At 36.6% G+C, this 25,697-nt stretch overlaps 1 protein-coding gene across 3 annotated transcripts in view; it reads left to right on the top strand.

The window, feature by feature from the left end:
* Positions 1–25,697, top strand: part of HELZ (helicase with zinc finger) — a 96,327-nt gene that overhangs the window by 19,366 nt on the left and 51,264 nt on the right. For 2 of the 3 annotated variants that reach the window (XM_075719816.1, XM_075719817.1), the window contains exons 2-11: positions 4,702–4,929; positions 6,728–6,764; positions 10,116–10,240; positions 12,694–12,750; positions 13,598–13,646; positions 14,078–14,153; positions 16,869–17,067; positions 18,162–18,269; positions 18,593–18,890; positions 22,200–22,467. In XM_075719816.1, coding sequence (XP_075575931.1) covers positions 4,720–4,929; positions 6,728–6,764; positions 10,116–10,240; positions 12,694–12,750; positions 13,598–13,646; positions 14,078–14,153; positions 16,869–17,067; positions 18,162–18,269; positions 18,593–18,890; positions 22,200–22,467 — 1,427 coding nt within the window. In that variant the 5' untranslated portion in view covers positions 4,702–4,719. The remainder of the gene's footprint in view (positions 1–4,701; positions 4,930–6,727; positions 6,765–10,115; positions 10,241–12,693; positions 12,751–13,597; positions 13,647–14,077; positions 14,154–16,868; positions 17,068–18,161; positions 18,270–18,592; positions 18,891–22,199; positions 22,468–25,697) is intronic. The other variant, XM_075719818.1, reaches the window with a different exon arrangement.

A 25,697-nucleotide genomic window follows, 5' to 3' on the forward strand; every position in this document is an offset into this window, starting at 1 on the left:
CTCCTCTCCTTTCCTGCAATACAGTGGGCTCTTAACAGGAGGACACAGCTGAATAGCTTTGGCAAGGAATATTTGGATGCTTATTTCTCACAGCAGAACTGTTTGAAGGGGCATGGATTGTAATGGGAGGCAGCTGGAGAGGGTCTTCCCCTGCATGTTCCCCATGGCAATGGGTCTCATTCATGTGCTTCAGTTTGCGAATCCCAGGATGTGGCTCTTGAAACATATTCAATTGACAGTAAATTCCTACCAGTCTCACTGTAGGACTGCAAGTTGAACATCATCGCTTTAGCATAAATCTTTACAAGAGATGTTAATGTCTGGTTAAAATATGCAAATATTTACTGACTTGTCTACTGTTTGTCAGCTTGGCATGCGAGACCTTGGATCTGATCCTTCTGTCTTGGCAGACATTGGGAATTTTGCCAATAACATTAATAGGAACAGCATTGTGCCCTCTAATCTGTTTGTTTATGAAGTACAGCGAGAGTTATCTGGCTAGATGCTTTACAGTGAATTGAAAAAGCATCTGTCTGAAATTTTGTAGGAACTGTCACATGCTTTAACTTATCATTATCTTAATGTATGGGCCCTTTGGTTCCATAAAATACATTGGTAAGCTGTGAAGCATGAAAGTGCACAGTCATGAGTTAAACTGCTGTGAAACACTAAAATTTTAGTTCACGATGTTCTCTCCTCCTACATTAATTTTTAGTTTGAAGTTGGACTCATCAGACTGTGGAGTAAGTCTTCAAAAGCCTCCTGTGCACCAAACAGGCGTAGTGTTTACTTGAAAATAAATGACCGTGTGGATCATGTTGTTTATTGCTCTTCCTCCTCAAACTGTCCCTTCTGCCTTTCCCAGCCCCCTCTGCAGTTCTGGAGGGGGAATGTGCAGTTTTATTGGGAAATTAGATTTTAGTTACTCTTTTCATGTTTGTTTACAAAATCCCTTTGGAAAGAAGGCGAAATACTCATTAGGAATATTGAGCCTGAAAATCATTAGCTGTAGGGAAAAAATAAATCCCTCGCAGTTCATTGAATAAAACACCAAGGTTTAAGTTAAGCAGATCTTTTAAATGATATTTTGTGGAAGCTAAGCTGAGCACAGCTTGGCCTTTGAAGGAAATGTAAGATGAGTAAGTTTTCTTCTACTTAAAGGCAGGATTTTTTTTGAGGTACAAAATATAATGCCAGGGTTAGATTTCTGGATTAGCCTGTGAGCAAGAGTTGTGCAAACTTCTGTCTGTGCTCTAGTCAGTGTGATGCTTACTGTCATATCAGGAGGAATTCATAGGCACTGTGTTTAAATATTTTACTTGAGTGCATACATCGGGAGCCTTTCTGTAGGCAGCAGTAGTGCTGCTGTGAGATGATTCAAAGCTAAGAAATGCTTTGAATTGACCACTGGTAATAAAGGCTCTGTTGATAAGACATTGTGCCTGTATTTCTCAGGTAGGTCTGCCTATTTTAAATGCGTAACTTTAGATAGTGGGAATATGCCTTGTTACTGTTTCTTCGAAATTTTGAAGATGTATTAAACTTTGCTACCAGAATAAATTGTTACTCAAATTTGAATTTAGAACTCTTCTGCCATGTGGTTCTTCAGGCCATTTTGAGAAGATGAATAATCCTGACATTTGTTCTGTTACAGGCTTAGTATTTTAAACTCAGTTTTACAGACAGACAAAGTGGAGCGCATAAGTAATTTGCTCAGTTTTGCAACAAGAGTTGGGAGTATAGTGCAGACCTTGTGACACTTTAGCTTTCAATTCTAATCTGTAATAATTTCTACTCTTGGCATGAATGTAGAAATTCCAGTTTTACATTTGGAATTTTTGAAAATAAACACTTACGGAACTCAAATAAATTTCCTTTGACAAGTGTCTCCATTCCTTGGCTGTTAAAATATTAACTGTCCCGAAATAATTTTAAACATGGGTAGGTCAGGTACTACAATAGATTAGGTTTTAAGAAAGCATGGTTGTAATTCACATTCACGTAATCTAGTCTCACTTGCTAATTTAGGCACAGCTCAGGGGACCAAAATGAGGAGCATGGGTTTTTAAAGAGTCAGCAGGAAGGGCTGAGTGCCTCCAAGGAGCAGTTAGAGCACCTGGATTGGAGTCTGAAGTAGTGGTGCAAATACCCAATAAATGTGCATGTTTGTGTCTGCATGTATGGCTCTAAATGGAATTGAAATGAAATCGGAGAGCCTGAATGTGTCATTTTCCATATGTTGTCCACATACTGGTTTTCTTTGTTACGATTCGATTTTTTGTTTTAAAACCAAATTACACTGCAGGAGCTCTTTATCTGTCACTGTGTCCCACGCACTGTGACTTCAGTAGTTTTTTTTAATTACACTCTGAAATACTGATAGTGTGACTCGGTTTAGCCCAGTTAGCCAACAGCCTGGTCCTGACTTCTCTTAGCTCCACTGAACTTAATCCACAGGTTATTGCTTAGGGTCAGTTACGTCCTCTGAAGTGCTCTCCAAGTCTTCAAGTTGACCAAAGAAATTTTGTGGCCTTTGCAGTACAGTAGGTCACTGCTGGGTGTGTAAAACCCAGCTTCTCCTCAAACAGACTAGTTTAATATTTATCAAAACAGCCAACATAAGACACCTGATAAAGAAAAATGTTTTTCTTTTACATGGTGCCATGTTGAAGAAGAAGGGCTGGATAATGTGGCTTTCAAGTGCCTGTCAGTTACGCTGGCCAGGTCAGTTAGGATAGGATCTGTGTATAAACAGTTCTTCGGGAATAAACACACAGAAGCTCTGCTAAGACTTTTGGTCAAAGGAATTTTGGTTATATGTCAGCCAGGAAGTGAGGAAATCAAAAGTACAGCAGAGTTCATGAAATCCTCTCTTTTCAGTCCCTTAGGAGGAAAACAGAATGTACGTGAGAAAAACATCAATTAACTATTGTATTACAGTTTAAGCAAATCCTAGATTTGTAAAATTCACTGTGGCCTAAAATGTTAGTGAAATGGAAATCAATGTAATTTTTAGTTGTATCTAGAAAGGATCATTGCATAAACAGATTAAAAATACCTAAGATTTAAATAATTGAAAATATGTGCTTAAGTGATCCAGCTGAGTGTCCTTAATGTTAATAGAGTAAGTCCATGAATGAATTGACTCATGTATGGAAATGCAAAACCTACTTGCCTGTTTGTATTCTGATTGAAAATGGGGACTTATTTTTGGCAGAAAAAGAAGTATCTGGATGAATGAGGTAATATTTTGCAAGGTCATTATTAAGAAAGAGGCATATGTCACAGATTTATATCAGGGTGACCGAAAAATATTCATGCTTGTGTTCCTTCATTTTTGGGAAGATACATTGTTGTACATAAGAAATTTTTATATAAACTTTGTAAAAGGGAAGGATGTTTAAGTCAAAATTGTCTTGAAAAATCAATATTCCTTTATGTGTCTATACTGATACCGAAAATCAAATTTTAAGAATGGAAGGGAACACATAGAATACATGAAAAGCCTTGTTTACGTTTCTATTGTATGTTGGCTTAGGCATGTGTTAATGAGAAAAGTGGGATAGTGAATTATTTTGCATATAGGGAAAATGCATTTATGTGACCTTCAGATTAACTTCTTGAAGTTACTTTACCTTAGTTTGGTTAAAAACCTAAATATATCAAGTGTGAAGGAAGTTTTTAGCAGTGAATTTTTAAAGTGGGCTAAAGATAGTTATTTGAGACAATCATAATAGTTGATACATAATTACAAATACCGATAGTATGCTCCTTGCTAAAAATGAAAATGAGAACTCTTAGATTTTTTTCTTCTTTCAGTTTTCAGAACACATTTTTGTGAAGTCAGCTTTAAAATACAATGTCTCTAGGGATATGCATCATATATTTAAATATTATGTCAACGAAGGGAGAACGTAGACAGGGATTATAGAAGTGCTTTGCTTTTCTACTGGTGGTCTAGATTGTGGATAACCATTTGTCTCAGTGTATTGGCAGATAATGTTGTCTGTCTTGTATGCAGATTTTTATCACAACTGTTTCAATTTTTTTCCCCCCTAAAATACTTGCTTTAAAATCATTTAAGAAGTTCTGCATAAAGGTGTTGGTGCGGCAGGGGTATCTAGGCTTTCTCAGACATAAATGGAAATAAAGCAGCTGAAGGAGGAGACAAGCGGTTTCCTGTTGACCTGTTCTTTCTCATTCATCCTTGTCCATCCCCATTGTGCTTCGCCCAGCCGGAGAGCGCGGCTCCCTCCCCTGAGCGTAGGTGGGAAGTGCTTTAAGAGAAAGGGAATAAATGGGGTAAATGGCTGCAGGCTCAGAGAAAGAGCAGTTGGTGGATGAGATGTATTGCTTCCAAAGCAAAGATCATATTGCCAGTGAAGGCCCAAAAGCCTCTATGCAGCAAAGTGCCTAAATCCACGCTGGCGTTAAAGTTTGAAACCACTTCTTACATTCTTACAATCAGTCGCGGGCTTAATAACTTACTGAATTAGAATCAAAACTGAGAGCTGGGAGCGATGGAGAAAAGACTGGGAAGAGGTTAGTTAGTGAGAAAGACTGGGGTAGGGAATGCGAATGGCATAAAACGAAGGGGATGTGATACACCACCTTGAGATGGGAATGGAAGTTGGTTGGCAAGTTGTCACTGCCATTACACAGCTAACCAACGTTTTATCATCCCCTCTGCCCCCACTCTAGGATTTCTGTCCCTGAGTCATGGCAGACAGAAGACCAGAGGAGTCATGTGAACAAGCATGTGAATCTCTTAAGCAGCAGGATTATGAAGTGGCAGTGAAGCATTGCACAGAGGCTCTCCTTTCCCTCAGCCAGTACCCCCCAGCTCACCTCCCGGAGGCATGCCAGGCAGAAATCGACCGCATCAAAATCGAGACTCTTCTGTATAGAATTGCTTCCTTTTTACAACTTGTGAGTGTGACTCTTCAATAGTATCACATGAATTGGAAAGAGCGATCAAACATCTTGTACTGTCAAGACTGAAATAAAGTTCAGAGTTTTCCTGTGATTGGCATGTTGGTTTGCCACAGAATCCCAGTTGCTAAAGCATATATGAGGCTTCTGTCTGGTAGTTTTCCCTGATCTGTTTATTTTTCAGGATTGGGACCTCCTAAGTAGTTTGGGTCTGAATCATGGTTCTCTAAAAGAATGAAGAAAAATACTTAAAAAAATTTAAAAAAAAAATATTCCAGGAAGGCAAAATACCTGGTTTTAGGGTATTATGTTTGTACAGTTATGCTGAATTACATACCAAATTACCTTATCTTTAAAGAGCATGAAATTAAGGTTGCAAATCTAAACACTCAAAAAACAACGTTAAGAAATGCCAGAATTCAGGTAGCCGGTTCATACCTAATTTAGTTCCATTTGCGTAGGCCTAACGTTAGTCTTTTAATACTTGATCATATACTAGTTTTCCATTGCTAGGCTAGAGCATGTCTGGGGAAAGATACAACTTTTAGGCTCTGGCAGATTTTTAATGGAAATGTGAAAAGTGGGGTCTTTGTAAAGGTTTGTAAATGCAGGGCAAGAAGCATAACCCTGAATTATAGGTGATCCCATTGCCATGTCCTTCCTTTAAAGCATCAGAGGGCTACGCTTTCTTAAAGGAAAGGACATTACATTGCTTAAGAATAAACCTACAACCTGCTTAACGAACCTACATTTTTTCTTACCTTTCTGTTTTGGAAATGTTATTACAGATTTACAGGGGCCTTGTCCACCCCAAATCTTCATGCATTGGGTACGAACAGTTTCATCCCAAGTGGAAAAAGTTTGGCCAAGTTGTAAGACCTTGCTGGGCAGCTTTAGGATAAATCTTGCCCATCTGATTAGGGAGCATTTTTAAGCATTCTTTATGCGGATAGCTGAATTGGACTATTCAGTGTGCAAAACAAGAATTGGGAAACTTCTTAAATTAAGATGTGACCTATCTTATGGCTCCTCAGGGGAAGAGATTCAGAAATAACTAAGGTGGTTTTTTTTTTTTAATGGAAGTTGTGTTACTACAGACTTGACTTCTCAAAATTATTTATGTAGGCCAATATGCAGATAGATGCTTAGCAGCATTTAATACATTTCTGACCTGGATGCCTTTGAACATCCTGTGAGGCACCTATCTGGATGTTCATCACAGTGAAAATTATTGCAGTAAGTTTTCAGGGGCTTTGGAAAAATACTTGTAATCAAAACCTTCCTATTAAAGACTTGAATTATATAGATACTTGAAGGCTTATAAGTGAAAAAAAACCTCCAAATTTTCCTTCTTGTTTTACTAAATGAAGTCATTATTTTTAAAATCACCACTGGTGAGACAGAGTAAAATAAAATACATACCTTAAAAATGTCAACAGCACCATATTAGTGCAAGTTTAAAAAAAAATACGGTGGCTAGAAAAGAAAGTTAATTTTTTGTATTTTTTCCTAGGTGTTGTGAGCCACCTACAAACACATACATAAACATACACTTTTGCCGATTCATGTTCCTCTCTTAAAATGTCCAGTTGCAGAGAATTTGAGAAAAAGCTAGCATTCTAAGAATTAATTATATTATATTTGACATGTGACTGATGTTCTTTACATGTTCCACCCTGGAAAAAACAAGATAACGGGTTCTTAAAAGTTTTAAGAAACTTGTAATTCAAGCATGTAGTTGTTTATGCTAAGTGGAATAATGCTATTTTTAAACTTTTCATGTTTTACCTTTCAGAAAAAGTATGGGCAAGCAGATGAAGACTGTAGGCATGGTATGCTTATTTTCTTTTTTTTTACTACATAGTGTTATAAATTGCAGTCAGTTGTTTGAATTTTTAAAATTGATGCCCAGATTTGTTAGTTTGCTAACAATGTTTTTTTTTCCTAGTTAAAATTATGTATCTGCTTTATAATACTTTTTCTACTTTTTTTTTTTTTTAAAGAGAGATCTCACTATTTTGTAACTCATGTTCAAATACAAGAACTCAAATGCATGTCTTTGGCACAGTGGTGCTATTTGGCTAGTAGATGCTTCAGTATTCAAATGTAGGATGAATTGATAGTGTTAGGATTCTTGTGAAGATAAAGACAGCTGATTGTTCCGTCTTTCTTCCTAGGGACATGGTGGATATTTTGGTTTGCGTTTTGGGACTTGATTCAGAGAAAATCAAGATGATGTACTTACATTTATTCCTATTTGTTAAAGCTTCCAAATGTGCATATGTCACACTGAAGTTGAGTCTTCCATGTTTCACTGCCTTGTTCGGTTGGGGTATTTTTAAAGGAATTAACGATCCTTGCTAATGTTCTGTGGTTCATGTATAATGCAAGTGATTCAAAACTCACTGAGAACTCTTTGCTGAGTTTGGTAAGCATTGGATCAGAGTTTATCAGTTAGATTTGGAAAGAAAAGGTGGATAGATCCCACCTTCCAGTTTTTAGTTCCTTAACTACTCTTGAATTTTAAAGGAAATTTCCTCACCCCACAGTTTTGCTACACAGACTGTGTGGTGTACTATTCTGACATTTCTGTGCTAGCAACGATAATCTTTAAATCGTTCCTTTCTGGGTTTGTGTGTTTTGTTGTTGGTTGGTTGGGGTTTTTTAAATGCATTTTTCTTCACTGGTACTCAAGTCACAGTCTGGGGAATTTGTGGGGCTCTGCAGCCCGCTTGCCACAAAACGTAACTAAGAAAAGTAAACTTGCTTTCTGTAGGTGTAAAATTAAAGTTTAACAATTTTAAAAAAGCTGAACGTTGCTTAATCAGTACCATTCTTAAAATAGTCTGGATTTTTTTTTAAAGCTGCTTCTTTTAACTGTTGATATATGCCAAGGGTGTAATCTGACTAACCTCACAGTTGTCTTTCATGATGGCAAAGAAAAGTGAGACACAGACATATGGAAAGATGAATGATGGTTAAAGGAGGTAGGAGGGAGAATGCTGTTTAATGAACAGTATTCTCATTGATGAGATCTGATGGGTTTGTCTTAGGGGTAGATGGGTGACATTCGTCTGTGAAACCTTTTCTGGGCTTTGTGTCAGATATCAGTATCTCAAAGGAGCTGTCAGGTTAACTGTTCTTCCTCTCTCACTGGACAGGCATAGAAGTGGGTAGAATAGGAGCACTGATCTCTACTCTTTTTTTTTTTAATTAAGTAGAGGAAACAGCTTTCAAATGTATATTAGTAACAAAGAAATAGCACCCAGTTTAATATTAATTTCCTTAATTCATGCCAGCATGTTCTGCAAATATTTTTTCCAGAGCTAAAACTGAGGACCTTTTTAACTTATTAATGCCATATTTATGTATGTATAAAAAAATGTTTTTTGTGTGTGTATATATATATTTGTATACACCCTCCCCCCCTGTATTTTTATGAATATGCGAATGAACTATGTGGGTGTGGTTCCCTATGATGTGCTGTTATCAGGTGTAGCCCAGCATCTGACAGGTTAGAGTATCCGCATTTGTGATCCTGAAAGGTCTTAGTTTCAGTTTTATGTTTGAAATACTCTTGGGAAGAAACAACCTTAGTATGGACTACCTGATACTCAACACTTCCTTGATCCATTTTTTTTTTTAATAGAAAGTGTTTTATTCAAGCTGCTGTTCTGTCTTTTTATAAGACTTGACGTGTTGCATGCCTATGACAGTGTTTTATTTTAACCTGAATGATAAGTACATTTTAGAATAGCTAGAGAAATATGTGTTCTTCATAGTATGCTGCTTGCACTGTTACAAGGAATGATTATAACTTAGAATCTGTCAAATTATTCCACAAATCTTTAAAAAAAGATACTGGTTAAGGTGTTGTAACTTTTTATGTGCAACTGTATGTTTTAGCTTGGTAATACTATGCAGTTAATGATATGAAATATCATAATTGGACATGTAATCTTTGAGGTTAAAATAGCAAACTGTCAGACATGTTAAAACTATTTCTGGCGTTGCTGCTTCTGATTTGGGAAGTAAGCTCTATTTTTGGAAATGTGGTCAGTATCATCAGAATGGTGAATTCAGACTAATCTTTGAGACACTTTATATACAGGATTTAGTTACCATTTCATTTTGAAGAGATGCCTGGTTGTTTTTATGTGGATGTTTTTTGTGGGACTGTTTTTTTCTTTAGTCTTTCACGCAATTTCTGTTAATAATGTGAATGTCAGTTGAGTGAGGAGTTTTGATTTATTATTCTAAAATGTAATCCTGACGTTGTGGTGAATGTAAAATTCCTGTTAGCACTAGCAGGAGCTGTTTGCATCTACATGAGTAGCAGTATAAACACAGATGTTGACATTGCCTGCAATAACAGTAATATATATTACAATTCTGTAATTTTAAACAACTGTCCAGTCTTCTTTCCAACTCACACGCTTAGCTTACTAGCTTTTTAGTCGCTCTGGTGTTTCGTTTTCTGGACAGGTAATATATATGATTAAGTGTTATTCCTGCTTGTCTGAAGCACGTCTATATCGTGAAATAAATCCTTTCACTATTGGAAGTGTCAATGAAAGCAGCTGTTTGGCTAGCTATCTGATCCAGTGCTAGAAAGCATTAGGAAAGTTTTCTGTTACATGGAGCCTGTAAATTTCTGGACTCAAACAATCGTTCCTATATCCTGCGCTTTACAGTGTAAGTGAATAAAAGCTCTTTTAAAGTAGCAGGAATTGACCACGAGGAGGTTAGCTATATTTGGAAATGACAGGGCATGCTTTTTGTGAGCATGAATGGATCTTCCTGAGCATGTTTGTGTTACTGAGAGGTTGTTCGTTGCTATTTTTTTTCTACCCTTTCTGTGAAGAGGAGGTCCTTTGTGTCTGTGTCAGGCACTTGAATTTACCCTTCTCATATTTAATTTTTGTCTATTTTAGCATGTAAACACTACAACCTTTTTTGAGCTCATGTACAGCGTTTCTTAGATGGTGGGAGACAAGTTTCAAGTTAATAATAGACAAGAGCAAGTAATACTTCCTTTATATCCAAGACTTGTCTTTCCAAGAAGCCATGGATTCAACCCAAGTTTCAGACTTTATTTTCATGTTAAAGGTGAAGGAAAACTGTATATAGTTTATTTAAATGTATACTGTGATGAAGCTAATAGTTGCTGATTTGTGTTGCAGTGCTGGGAGAGGGGCTGGCCAAGGGAGATGGATCTTTCCGTGCAGTGCTCTGCTGCATGCATCTTAAAGGGAAGCTGCAAATTGTGTCTAATGTTCTTTCCAAATCACTGATGGGTGAATCACTGGTAAGTGGGTTTGTTGCAATCTACATAATGCAAAAAGCAGTTTTGTATTTCCTTTTCTTAAAATGTGTTTAATAACAAACTTCTGAACGTATGTTTGACTGGAAGGTTGCAACAAAAATGATTTGTATGAAAAAGACAAAGATAAGTATGTGGGCACACATATATAATCAGGATATTTAGGTCGTTGCATTACCAGTGTTTCAGAGTTGTTACAATTTTGAAAAGTTCTTTCATTGTTGGCTCTGAATCCTCAGGGGATGCAAAATAATTTGCATATTTGTGTGATTGACTAGGATAATGTAAATCTCGAACTTTGGCTTACTTTTTTTTTTTTAACTTGCACCTGACACCATTTTGTATGTACTTCAGGAAGTTTAGCCATTAAAGCAGAAAAATTATTGATTGGACTTTTAAGTAACTGGCTCATGATAAGTTGTAAGACAGCATGAAAAGCTTTTCAGGGGAAAAAAAAAAAAGCTTTGCATTTCTTGACGAAGATAAAGGTTTGAGTTCAAAGCTTCTATTTTACCCTTGAACTGACAAAACTTGTAAAGATGCTTTTATATTGGGGACATATATAAGTCCCCAAAGGATAGCATCCTTTTTATTTCTGTAGTCCAGATTAAATAGCATGCAGTTCATCACCATGAGCTGCTGGTGATGCTAAATCCAAAAACATGGTCATAGCACAAACAAGGCCACCTCTGATCAGACCATGAGGACCGTGTAAGTGACATCAGAAACTGTTGTAGGAGGGCCTATTACCTTGAAATTGGATCATGTCTCCTGTATCTTAGTGCTGAACTTAATCAGTAGGTTGTTTTTGAGAGGGAGTTCTGTTTGTCTGTCTGGTATATATCCTGAATTCCCTTCCCCCAACCCCCATTGGCTATTTTTACATTAAAAAAAGGGGGTTTTCTTTGTTTAGCTGGTGTTTTCTAATGACAAAATGTTTCATTGAAAAATTCCTGGTGAGGTTGAAGGAAACTTGCCTTCAGAAAAAATCTGTTAAATAGCCAAAAGCTCCTTATTGCAGGAAATGTACAGTGCCCTTGTTTTGAGCTATTGTTGTGCAAGTAAAAGTAGCTTCGTATATAATTCCAGAGTGTCGTCCCAAAGCAGAATATAGGTTGTTAGACACAGTTATGTTCAGTAGGAATATTAAAACCAGCAACTGATTTACTGACTTCGGCCATTGTCTGAGAGGAGAAATGAGACAAAGTTTTGGATTTATTGAAGAGTTGGAATCCATCCAGTTTCCTCCCCAGTGACTTAAGAGAATGATTCTTGCTAACTTTTTTATGCTTTAATACATTTAAGCTCAACAGGTTCAATTTACAGCCTTTCTGCTGAAGAAGTGAAAAATCATTTTGAAAAAAGCCTAAGTGTGAGAATTGTTGAGTGTGTAAGTTTTCAGCAAAGAGTAATTTCTGCTGCTCAGTAGCACAGTCAAAATGTGGAGAAGTCTAACAAATGTAGTAGCACTTAATTAAATTTCTGCAAGAGATTATTGAAATGAAAACCACAGGTCTGGGTTCCGTTAAGCAAAGTTTTGACTTACATGAGTGTGAAATTATTACACTTCGCTCTATATTGCAGATAAATTCAATTTTGAAAGATTTTTACTTCAGATGGACTTGAATATCAGGTTTTTTTAGTAACATGGCTAATATTTGCCTTTTAGTGAAAACTCCAAAAATTACATAGTCTGTTCTACATCAGAGCAGAAGGAGTTATGAAACTGTAGAAATCGGTAATCTGTAAAGTAGATCCTTAAGAAGAAGTGAATCCATCATTGCAGCAGCAGTGAAAATTTAGTGTATTAATTCCTTTAGACCCAAAGTGTTTCAGTAACCATAGCATATGGCTCACATGTAGTGTTTTTCATCAGTAGCTTATAAAGTGCTCTGTGAAGAGAGTCACTCCCACTGTCCCCATTTTGCAGATGGGAAACTGAGGCATGGAGAGGTGAAGTGGCCTGCCTGCGGTCACCCGGCAGGCCAGTAGCCAAGCTGATAATGGAGCATAGATCTCCTGAGTCCGTGTCCATTGGGCTGTACTGCCTCCAGGGCTACTGTGCATCTAAAGTACTGTTCTGGAGGGTAACAATAAGTATTGTAGATATTAATATTTGTCTTGAGTGGCAGCTAAACTTCTTAAGAAATTTTTTTTTTCCCAAATTGTTCTACATATGCTGCTCTCCTGCATTATCCTGTATTGGTACTTGCTGTAAGTCTAGTGCTGGTTTTGGCCAGTGTAAAATTCCCTTTTTCACCGTAATGTTTGCTCAGTGTTAGTAGTGTCATTTACAGTTGTGCATTGTAAGTCCAACTCATTTTTCCTTCTTGCCCTTCTCCTTGGTGGTGGTGCAGGGGGAAGTGAACTTTGTTGCTGTGGTTTAATGCATGTGAAGGTTTGTGTGTTTGATGTATTAATATTCTTTCTCCCCCCAGAACGGGATGGTAACTAAAGATCTGACACGACTGAAAACACTTCTTGCTGAAACAGAGGTAATAATGAGACCATATTATTGGGAAAATAATGAGCGGTACCTGAAACAGCTGAAAGGCTTGTTTTCATGTGTCCCAGGAGACCCAGGCTCACTATGAACATACTAGTTCAAACATTACTGTTTCCACTGGTCTGTCAGTCTGTACCGCCTACCTCTCAGGAGCCTTTCATCGCAATCTTGCATGACGTATGAGAAAATAGCGAAAGATGCTAATAGGTTGTTGACTTTCTTGAAGCAGCCAGTAGAAAGAATTCAAAGCATTTAGATCTGTATTAGTTATTTAGTTATCATATTTTTCTCTGTTGGAAATGATTCTGAAGTAATAAACATGACTAGAAAAATTGGTTAACAAATACAAATGCCCTCTCAGTCACCTTTTTTTGTATTAGAGGTTAATCTGTCATGTCTACTGACTGAATTGCCACTTCTTTTTTTTTCTTCTTCTTATGCTTTGTTGTTGATTTGGGCTTTATTTTTAATGTAGATTCAAAGCTGAAAGATGTCTCAATACAGTTTAGGCTTTTGGCCTTTTAAAAACTTTACTGCAGTCCACATTAAAATGATCACAGGGTGGAATTTGGTCTTGTAAAAATCTCTAAAATTTTCTTCTAACAATGAGTGGACTCAGTGTTCCTGTCAGAATTCCTTTTATCAACAGCTGCAATCCAGTTGTTAGGTTAATATGAAATTCATGTTTGTGACTGGAAGCGGTTTCAGACTTCTGATTAGTATTTTTGTGTTGGTTGTTCTAAAACACATTTTGACAGCAAAGAAGCCAAAGCAGTTCTTGTTGATGAAATTGTTTTGTGTTCCTTTATAACTGTGGGTTTTTTGTATAATTGTAGGCAGCTGGTAAAGTACCATCAGGATATCATGTAGAAGATTTAGAAGAAGGTATGTAACTCAGTTCTAAAGCTACTTCATTTTGTAGTGAGAAGACTTGGATTCTGCTGATTGCTCAGCACTGCCTAGTAGTCAAAAAGCAAAAAAGGGGCTTGACTATCATGACGAGCCCTGGGGACTGAGGTAGAATTATGTCATCATTGACTGAATTTGGAAGCAGAAGTTTTCTGTTTATTGGTCAGAGTGCTGTATCAGAGCCTGCTCCGTTCTGCAGATTTTTTCAAAGTTGACTTCACAGCCTTTGGACCTTTGTTCTAAATGAATTTGTTAGGGATTGAAAATGAGTTTTTGGAGGATAATTTTGCTTTTGTACAAATACACTTTGGGTTGATGTTTAGAGATACGGTTCCCTGGACAGTTACTGTCTGACTCAGAAATACTTTGCGATGAGAAGAGTAACCTAAGTTTTGACTGCTCTGCAGGGTCCCGGGATGGCTGGCAGTTTCGCCCTCCACCCAGGGGAGTCACAAGCAGTGAAGAATATACACTATGTAAAAGGTAAAGTAATTGCTTTATATCAACATTCTCCCAGGGATCATAACATTTCCTCTTTTATTTAGCTGCTGACAGAATGATTAAGAGGTCAGGAAAATGAAGGTACCTGTTAGAACAGGAGTTGATTCGGTCACAGAGTTTGGGAAGGGTCGGTTTATCCAGAAGCACCTCATGTTACAAAATGGCATCACTAGCTCCATTTTCATAAGAGAGTGGTTTGAGGACCATTCTATTAGAGGTCAGCATCTGTCTTTTTCCCCTACCTTTTCTAATTTTTATAATTTCAGAGATGTGAAAGTTCCCACAGACAACAGTGCTAGCAGACTGTAGCACAGTGAAGTGTGCTTTGACAGCAGATAGGGTGCGTGCCTTCAGATGAATGGGCTCCGTTGAGAGATGGTCTTTGTCTTTGGATTAAAAAAAAAATGGTTGTAGAATTTCCCTCCGGATCTCATTATTTCCATTTTGCATAAGCTCAAATACACAGAGGTGAATTGCCTTGCTGAAGATCCAATGGCTTGTATAGGAGTTTCTCCTCCTTGTCTTTTTCAGTCTACAAGTCAACATTGCCTGTAGTTTGTGTTGTTAATTGTCATTACTTAGGTAAAACTGTATTAATATATGTGGGGAGGAACCATCATTATGCACTTGATTCTGCCATATATGTAACTGATGCAAATAAATTAATTTTAAAAAGTGAGCAGGAATCTGACCTGCTTTTTAAGTTACATGACTGAATCACTGAATTTGGGCTACTTTTGGTGTGATTTTCTGGAGATGCTAAATCTTGGCAGCTCTTGATTTTTATCGTATCTGGTGCATATTCAGCAATTTTTAAAAAGCAGATATTTACAGTTTTTAGCTCATGGTGATTTTCTGTTGAGTAACACCTATACCATGTTTTCAGTTATTGCTCTGAAACCTTTTTCACTAAAGCTATAATTAGCTTTATGCACAGTGTTAGCCCTTACAGTGAGAAGGATGTGCCTTACTTGGCAAATCCATACGAACAGTATCATTCTGACCATGGACTAAAGATTTTAGTTCCTTATGAAGAGGCAGTTACAGGTACTGAATACAAATTTTTGAAGCTGTGGTTTATTTTTCCCCTGTGTGCCATAAAGCAATAGGAGTACAGCATATTTATTCTAGATAATGAAGCTACAGAATTGCAGGAGGTATTAAATAAGAAACTAAAAATGAGGAAAAAAAGTGTCTATTAAAATAAGAACAATGAGAACTTGAAAAAGTGGCATAGTGATGACAAATTTTAAAGTAATCTACTTTCCTATTAAATAATGAAAAGGAAAACAACTTGATTTTAAATCTATGTAGCTAATAAGAACAGGTCAACAATTTTGTATGCTTGCACTCCATTTACTTTGGGCCACGAACATCATATTTGTACTTTAGCATTCTAATGCAATGGTGAATTGGAAAATTCACAATATAAATACTGAAACTGACTGCCAAAAAATTAGTTTAATTTAAAATATATTTAGGAACATATCTTGAGAACGCCTTTAGTAACATTGTGATATATATCATGCTTATTTTATTTAGTCTTGGTGCATCCTTTCTTTTTTATAGTAACTCATCACTGTAGGAAGAAATTCTTAATATGAGTATATACATAAATATCCACATGAAATTCAAATATAGTTATGTTTACAGGGTTTCTATAAACTTAATATCCTGACAGAGATCAGCCTGTCTGGCTTTATTTATAAAAAATGTGATGTTTACATTAACTTTTTATAGTCTCCTTATGCAAACCAGCCAAACAAAACAGCCTCCTGGCCTGATGTTTATTCTGTATATCCAGTACTTTCTTAGTACCTTCAGAACTTATACCCCTTCCCATTTTATTCTTTGTTTTGTCATCTAAGTGCTTCAGTTTTGAAGAATGATGAAGGTGTAGCTAGTGCCGTGTGTTTTATAATTTTTGTACAAAATTTAATTATAAGAATAGTTCCCAAGTTATACAGGCATTTGCCCCGACTTGCAATAAATTCCGAGAACTAGAATGCTTAAATTGTGTACAGGCATTTGGAATATCATTAATTTTGATGCATCAGCACAAGCCATTAAATGAAAAATGTACTTCTTTAACAAATCCTTAACCTCTGCAAAAATAGATTCTTTTAGACTGATACACCCTTTACAAAGAAGATTAAACCTTTTCCTTGAGAGATGATTTCTGTGTAGGTGTATTTAGTAGAAAGGACCATGTGATGTCACTGTTGCTCCAGGAAAAACTGCTGAATGAGTATTTATCAGCTAATAACGTAACTATCGGAGGAAATTTGCTACATCTTCCCTTTGCCCTGATTAACAGTGTTTCATTTATATTAATACAGCACCTAGTCATTTCAGGGATGGTCCATGATCTCCTTGTGTTAATTGCTGTACAAACACTTGATTCTTCCTTCTTTGAAGCTGGAAATTTCTTAAGAAGACATGTATCCCCCTATTTTTCAAAGAAATTTGATAGACTTTTCTGGACTTTGTAATAAGAGAGGCTGCTGCCTCTCTTACAAAATGCTGCGTAGATGTATGTCCTTCCAAATTAGCTCACATGGACTAAACTGCCTTTAGTTCTGTGAGAAAGACTTAAAGAATGTCCTTCTGGCTTTGAAAGTAAAATTTTGATAAATTTCTTTTTTTAATTGGAGACCGAAAAGTTCAAGGCATAATCGTTTTTCCTATTTTATGTAGATTTTTAGAGCAAGGGATCTGCAGGTACGGTGCACAGTGTACTTCAGCACATTCCCAGGAAGAGCTAACAGAATGGCAAAAACGATATGCTTCCCGCTTGATCAGATTAAAACAGCAGAAGGAAAACAAACAATGTTCGGGCAGTTATATGGAAACGTTGATTGAGAAATGGATGAATTCGTTATCTCCTGAGAAAGTGGTAAGGAAAATATACTACTTCCCTATGTACTCATATTTAAAACTAACAGATGAGCCTGTTTTTGGCCCTTACTATCAGAGCTGGTCGAATTACTCCTTACCAAGAAATTGTCCAACCAATTTGCTCTCCTGTCCATCCTGCCCTATGTCTTCTTGCAAAGATGCCAGAGACTTAGGCTGATTTCTGCAAATGTACTCACTCTTTTCAGGAATTCAGTAGAGTTTGTGAATTACAGCTTATGGGTTAATCACAGCTTGTTCATTTTTGCATATTTACTATTCCCAGTGCGGGATGGGTCAGCCAAGTCTCATGGTATTGTTCCTGTTCTTTGACTAGATGGCAGAACTTTTTAAACTGGAGAACAATAAATGGCGAAGCTTTCATGACTTAGTGGAGAATATTCTTGTTTGTGTATAGCTCCTTTTCTTTGCCTGCAGCTGCAGGCACTTGTCTGAAGAACAGCCAATCCCCTAAATGTTAAAAAAAAGTTTGAATACCGAAGAGTGCAGGGTATGGAGATGATCAAACTTAGCAACTGTTTGGAATTCCAAAGAACGTTTTTGCGGCATTCGACCAGCTCTACTTACCACTGACCCTAAGGAGTTTTCGGTCCATCTATTGTTGATTAAAATCTGGGAAGAGTGGACTTTCTGCAAAATGCATTAATGAGTAGAAAGCCTGATTCTAGTTTTGTGGTGTCTCTAGTAGTCTCATGGATGTCAGTGAGATCTGGGGTCTTCTGGAAATGCAGTCTTTGGGTCTCATTGTATCAGATTCTTCTTTCCAAATGAAATCATGTTCTACTTTAAATGTTTACAATTAAGTTGTTTTTTGAAAAACAAGTCCTGTGGTTAATTGTCCTTAAATGGTTATATTCTTTGCTTATGCAGTATGACCTTGTAGATTTGGCTTGCTCGTCTCTCGGAATTAATGAAAATACGCACTAATTTATACACAGGACTTCCATCAGTCCTGCACAATCTAGGAAACCATTCTTTCCACTTTCTTTTAAAAAATACTACCTTTTCCTGAATGTTTTTGTTTTGATACTGTCTGTAGAAGTTTAATGTTATCTTCTTTTTCTTTTAATCTAGCTTAGTGAATGTGTAGAGGGAGTGAGAGTAGAACATAATCCTGAGCTATCGGTAACTGTCACCACCAAAAAGTCTCATCAGACATGGACATTTGCTCTCACTTGTAAGGTAGGACTACTTATCTTTTGAAAGTGAGTCAATAATAACAAGTATGCAGTCCATAACCTTTTGCGATTAAGATTTCAATTACATAATTCTTCTTAAAATAGAGAAACTTCCTAGCACCATCCCTTCTCTGTCTCTTTTCTCAGCAGCTCTGGCGATTGTGTATCGACTGCCCAGATTTCTGGAGAGCAGGCAGGACTTGTACCTGCTCTGAGAAGTTGAGCATTCTTACAAGCTCTCATTATCTGATTGCAAATGAAGATATTCCTGAAATAATTTCAGTTTTCCAACATACTGTCATTTCAACCTTTGCATTTTTTTTATAGCCTGCAAGAATGCTGTATCGAGTGGCATTGCTTTATGATGCCCATCGTCCACATTTTAGTATCGTTGCAATATCTGCTGGAGACAGCACTACCCAGGTATCACAAGAAGTTCCAGAAAACTGTCAGGAATGGATAGGAGGAAAGATGGTCCAGAACGGAATAGATCATTATATATACAAAGTCAGTATAGCCTTTAACACAGAAATCTTTGGAACTTTTCGCCAAACTGTTGTGTTTGATTTTGGATTAGAACCGGTCCTCATGCAACGAGTAATGATAGATGCTGCTTCAACTGAAGGTAATGTATTAAAACTTTTTTTTTTTAATAGTGAAAATCTTTCATGCCATCTCTTTCCTTTTCACATTCCTGGGAAGAACAGCATCTGTATTAACAGCTAGTGAATGTCTTTTACTGTATGTGAAGTTCATCGTATATATGAATGTAAATATTGGGCAAAAGCTTCAGAGGGTCTAAATAAGGCAGATAACTGATGTATGACTATTACTCTATGTCGGGATATGACTCCTAAATCTTGTCAAAATGCTGGGAATTTCTAGTTTGGTATGTGTCTGAAGGCAGCACTGGAACTTGAAGTACATTTATGTTTTTGTGATTGTCCTTGTATTGATGAAAATGTTAAACACATAGGAAAAAAGTCAGTAGAGAGATGAAATGTTTCTGTCTAAGGATATACCTGGTAATTCATTCATTAACTAAAGCAGACTATCTGAGAAGTTGGGTTTTGTGTTTTTTTTTTTTTTTTTTCCCCTTGCAATATCTGATTAGGGTTGTCAAAGGTAAGAGGCAAAGTATAGGCTTGTAACTGAACAAATTTTGAAAATGTAAAGAAAGTGTAACTATATTTTTGTGTGTGTTCCTGTAAAAAAAAAAAAAAAACCAAACCAACCCCTGCATGTTACTGTAAGGGTTGTATTCTGTTTATGAAATTGATCTGTGCCTCTCAGTTCAGACCTGAAATAACTCCATTATCAGAAAGATGTCAACAAATTGAAAGATGTTCGAAGAGGTGCAAAAAAGAAGGAAGCACTTTCATTTATGGTAAAAGATTAAGAGACGTAAATATAGGTCACTGTCACTTGGCAGCAAGCAAGGGGGTGGGATAGAGTATGGTAATTTTTTATGAAAATTTGAGAGACACAAACACCAAACAAACAGAATTGTAGCACTGAGAAGTAAGCAGGAAGAAGAAGAAAAAGGAAAAAGAAGGAAAAAAAGATGAAACTAAGAAAACAGCAGTTTTCTATTCCTGGCCTTTATTTTCATATAACAGGTTAACATTTGCAACATTAAAAAAACAAAACTGTAAATAGAAAACACTAAAGATCATGAACTGATCTTTCCAGATGACCCAAGTACTTGTAGCCAAGAGCAGGAAGACTGTACAGGTTGTAATGTCTCTTGAAGCAGAGAATATTGCATTGCAAACGAGAAACTATGCTTAGAAGCAAGGCTGCGGTCTTTTCAGGAACTATTATATGGTCTCCATGTAACAATGTGGGTAATCACAGCTGACAGGCTTCCGAAGACACCGAGTTTGTGGAGAGCGGGTGTCTTTTTATTGTAAACCTGTTTGGGATCAAGAAAACCGAGCCATAACTTATTTGCAAAGTCAGAGTTACTGTCAAACCAATCTATGGTCTTGGTCCTTGTTGGCTTAAACTAACTACTAACCAGAGCAGTGCAAGGAGCAGCCGGTTCAAGTCCATGTGCAAGGGATGGCTGAACTTGAGACAGCACTCACTAGCATTGCTGCACGGATACTTCCTTTTCACATGTTGCTTGTCTGCGTACAGAGGGATACCGAAGTCTTCAAACAGGTTGTTACTAATATTTATTTCAAATGAAAAGAGTGCTAGGTGCTTTACAGATAAATGTCAGTACAAAATCCTGGGCTTTTAGCTAAGGTAATCTAAGAGGTGTGTAAGCAGGCAGGTGAAAGGGGTAACTATGTTGGATGTGTGTCTCATTCCACAGTCTTTTATATTTGGTATATATGGATTGGGATCTCATGGAAGTGCTTTTGAAACAGAAAGCTGCCTGAGGTCTCTACATTTGCATGTAATTCAGGGCCCTGTCTAGCTATCTAGGCAGGAAAGAAAGGTCAACATTAAAATATTTTAATGGGGGAGCCTCCATTATGCGTTTTGAAATCTTTATTTGCTATGGAAAAAGAGAACTAAAAGAAGTTTTCTGTGCACTGAGAATGTACAAAATGGTCTTTAAGAAAGAGTCATTGTATGTGCAGTCTGTACCGGGAACTGTTACGCCAGACTTCCAGTGGAAGCCTCTCGAGTGCTGGGAATTAAATGGCTGTCTTTCTAGCAAACGAGGACTCAGTCCCAGCGTAATTACTGAACTTTTGTGATCTGAGGTATGGTTAGGACCAGAGAAAGCTTCATTTATGGTGAGATGATTTCAAACACAGAAACCACATGAACATGGACTTTTTCTTGCCATACAACTGTAGCTACTAATATGGTTCAAGCTTGAGGAAGATATTTAAATTTGGCTCCTTAGTGAACACATACTTAGGAGATTAGCGAGTAAGATAAGCTATGTTACTGTAGTCACAGTCAAGCTGAACTGAGATTTCTTTTGCTAAAAAGCTGTTTTCCTCCTATTTAGAATAAAGACAGTCAAGATGATGTTAAGTATTTAATTTGAACTTGAAAATGTCTTTTTTGCACATTTTTCGGCGTTGGTGTGATATCCTGGATACCTGTCTCAAATCTTTCTTAGAGATAATACATTAAGATGTCATAGCTTCACTATAAATGCCAAATATTTTCAGCTCTGCAATTTAACTGCAATTCTGTTAACTGATGCACTGCTGTCATAGTGTTTTTGTGGTGTTAATGGATATATTTTGGGTGGCTGTAGACAGTGCTTGGTCTTCTGTTTCTCATTTAAGCTATGTGGTCCTTGAAATTAGGGTATCCTGAAAAATTCATTTCCTTTTAATTTTCTAACTTTATATCATGTTATATTTCCAAAGTTCTGCCTAGCGAACTAACTTTAGCTATATAATGCAACTGTCTGCAGAATACATGTATTACAGTACTGCAGAATTTTTTTAAAGGCTTTCACAATGTTGCAAATTTAATAATTTCTTACCAGCTAGTTTATCAACTTGGTTTTATTACCTTCTAAATTTTATAGTATATATTGTAAGGTTCTTCACTACTTTATGTTTTTGAAATGAGATGGTGTTGTGGTTAGGCCTTGAAAGCATATTGTGATGCCAAGTCCTTCAAAGTCGCTTGCAATTATTAAAATAAAAGTGCTTTCCTTGTTTGGCTGTGTTCATTCTATTTGCTATCTATAGAATATTTTATTTTCTGATACTGTTTGAGAGCCTGCTTGCTTGCCAGGTACACCTGAAAAGTAGGGATGGTAAAACTTACTAAAGCTGTTGTAGGCAGAGGATACTCTTACTTGCATTTAGTTCATTGTCTCTAATGGGATTCTTTTTAGTAGTGGGTTTTTTTTTTTTGTTTCTTGGCTTTTTTTTTTTCTTTTAAATAAAAACCAAACCCATACAGACTTTGAACTTATTTCATTTCCCTATTATGTATCTACATCCAGATCTTGAATACCTGATGCATGCACGGCAACAGCTACTAACCACAGCTAAGCGTTGGGATTCTACTTCTAAGACTATTGTAGAATTTGAGCCTAATGAAACTACTGAATTGGAGAAGAGCCTTCTTACCAGATACCAAATCCCTCTATCTGCTGACCAGCTATTTACACAATCTGTCCTGGACAAATCATTGACCAAGACCAACTATCAGTCGCGGCTACATGACCTCCTTTATATAGAGGAAATAGCACAGTATAAGGAAGTTAGCAAGTAAGTGATACCTTTATAAAAATACTTCTTAGATATTTCTTGCTGTCCTATTAAAATGAGGATGGCAACTTTTTTCATTAAACCTACGTGATTGTTTAAGATACTAAGTCTTCCTGTTTCTTGGAAATGAAGTTGAATATGAGTCTGGAACTATTAACTTTTGAGAAAGGTCACTAGCACTTAACAAATGTAATTTACTGATAAATCATCTAAAAAAAGTTGTATGTATCACTCTATGCTTACAGCTGGAGGCACTAAACAGCTATTGTACAATGTTTTGTTAATGTCTGGATAATAATTATTTTTGTTTATAGTTTTTTGGCTCTCTATACAAAAAAATATTAGTAATAGGAATATTTTTGTTCCTTGGTGAAAGTAGGTTTTAGCAAAGTAATATAAGAAACCTTTGTATAAAAGGCCTTGAAGGAGTGTAAAATTTTTTTTTTTTCTTTTAAGAAAAAGGTTAAATTGTGGGTGGATCAAATTCTGATCTTATGATGGTGTGGCAGCTGACTTTATTATGTTTGTTCTCTAAATAGGCTGAAAACCAGCTTGTGAATAAAAGGCATGTAGTACACATTTTTTGTTTGGTTTGTTCTATAATATCTTTAGGTATTATGTACATAGTACCCTCTGGATTAGCTGCATGAACAAATACAGAGATAGGAAAAAGATGTGAGCTTCCCATGTAGAGACTCTCATGGGGCCTTTTTTTCTGTAGTTTGATATTTGTGGTTAAAAATTTTGCCTGTATTCACGGTACAAAAAAGTTTTGAAGTGTTGGACTACTCAGAATGGGAAGTCAAAAAGGGGTAACTTCGCTTTAACCTAATTCGGTAGCAAATTTAGTTCTATCAATTACTTAAGTTCCAAATCAGAAATGTCTTTTTAAGATGGACCACTCCTGGAGCTACAGAGGTTCAGCTCTAGAATTTAGGAAGAAAACACTATGAATAGTTGTATTTCTAATGCTTTTAAAGCAGAAAAAATATTCTATTTCTTTTTTTGTATCTCAGATGAAGGGCAGTATATTTGAACTATTCTTCATATCTTTCATTGCTGCTGCTGCGCTCTACTCTTGAGCTGGAATCTAACATACAGAGGAATCACGCTTGAGCAGTGTTTTCAGCATGCAGAAATAGTCTCAATCATACATATTTATAATCAGATTGACTTTTCTAAGGCTTTTTAAAATAAAAGTGGGTTTTGAAACATGATGAAATATGATATAAAAGTAAACAAAATTTTTACTGAGTGAATTTTCACGTTGAGAATTACACTCTCATGCCTTATAGGAAACCAAAGACCAGTATGCCTGTAGAAATAAAAGAATAATATGTGTATCCTGTGTGTAATGCCTCCCCTTTGGCCAATTTGGTGCAGTGATAAGTTATTGCTCTTCTTTTTCTGTCTAGTAGATTAATAAACGTAAGTTTTAATAATGTTCTTGAAATCCTCTGTTTTGATAGTGTTGATGACAGAAACATTCTTTTGATCTCGTAGCTGACCCACTTTATTGCAGTGAGGCTCCAACTAGCACTCTTTCCTGATCCTCTGCGGCTAAGATCACACACTTGGTATTCTCTAGTGAAGTGTCAGGGTTGCAAGCCTAGAAATGGGCCCAGTAATACAAATGCAAGTGGGTTGTAATACCTCTGAAGTGATGCCGTGAGTGAAAATGTTGATGAGCTGCTACTCTCTAATGAGTTTGTGTATGTGTATCGTAAAAGTAGTAGAGTTGTCAACATGGTCTCTTATGACAAGACTGGAATAACACGAGTCTCTGCAGTTCAGATTGGAGTGAATTGTTGGGTTTTAAGAATGCTGATGATTTCTCACTTTCTAGGAAAACACTGTTTCAGACTTTATGTGGGATCACCTGAGTGCAACTAAGTGTTGGATGAAGGTTGCAGTGGCTCTAAAAAGTCTTGAACTCAGTTATAAGGGAGTTTGTCCTGGATAGTCTCAGGGAGCTTTACTGTTAGCATCATGTTTATTCTAATATTTCAGGAGGCATTTATAAAAATTACTCCACATGAGTACATCACAAAATAGAGCAATAAAGGTTAGAATCAAGGAGCCACTGCTGTCTGATTTCCAAATGCAAACATACTCTGTAAGAAGCAGCAAAACAATGTTCTGATACAGATACTAGTTTGGTTTTGGAAAGTTTTGCCCTACATGCAATCTGTTGATGGGTTTAAAACTCTTCCCTTCTCTCTTGCACATTCAAAAGAAAAACAGCATCTAATTGTTAGAGTGCCTAGAACTTACTGTGTATTTTCCTGTATGAACATTAAAGAATGTGTGAGGTGACATACGGCTCCTTCCATGCAGTACGCTGTCTGCTACCAGAATTACAGAGCAGATTCATCCTCAGGGCTGTGAAAACTTAAAATACTGGCTTTGATGGAAAATAAATTTGCTTTTGTCATTACTATGTCTCACACTTATCAATACATAGGTAGGTGTCACACTGCACACCCTGCCTGAAGTCTGCATGTATAAATGTAGGAGGAAATGTGCTGAACGTACATTTCGGAAATGGTTATGTGGGGCTTTGTTCAGAATGGGTTTATTTGCCTTTGGGGAATTTAGTGTTTGCATTGGTACTGGATGAATTAATGATTTATGAAGCCTTTCTTTAATTTCTGTGATTTTAAATATGACCAACAAGCTTTTCTGTAGCTAGTTTCATTAATACTGCAATTAGGCTGGGATTCTGCAGTGCTTAGGAGGAAACATAAGTTTTTGTTTGTTTGATTTGTATAAGCCTGACTGAAAACCTTTTTTTGTATAAACATGCAGAGCAAGGGTGAGGAATGGATGAAAGGAGCAACTTTTGATTTTTTTTTTTTAAATCTAATCCTTAGAGGATTTTGTAGTTTAACAGTTTGCCAGAAGGTGTCAGCTTACTCAATAGAAATTGCTTGATAAACTTTAGATTCCCTTTAGCACAGCAGATTCAGTGTAGTCATTTATAAAGACGCTAATTTGTGCCTTGTCCTCAGAATGGCAGTAATACTGTCTTCCAGCACGTTTTTACAAATCTGAATTTGAGAATGAGCTGATGCATGTTCAGTAGCATAGGGATTCAACTTTAGTAGGAAAGTTTCAACAAAATAAATTCACAATAGCATGTGATAGTGTCTTACTAATAATGCTGAGCTCTTGGTTAATGTGTTAAATGTTTTATATAGTATTTTAACAATCATCTGTATGAGATATGA

This window comes from Pelecanus crispus, chromosome 12 (assembly GCF_030463565.1).
Source record: "Pelecanus crispus isolate bPelCri1 chromosome 12, bPelCri1.pri, whole genome shotgun sequence".
In the NCBI taxonomy this organism is placed as follows: Eukaryota; Metazoa; Chordata; class Aves; order Pelecaniformes; family Pelecanidae; genus Pelecanus; species Pelecanus crispus.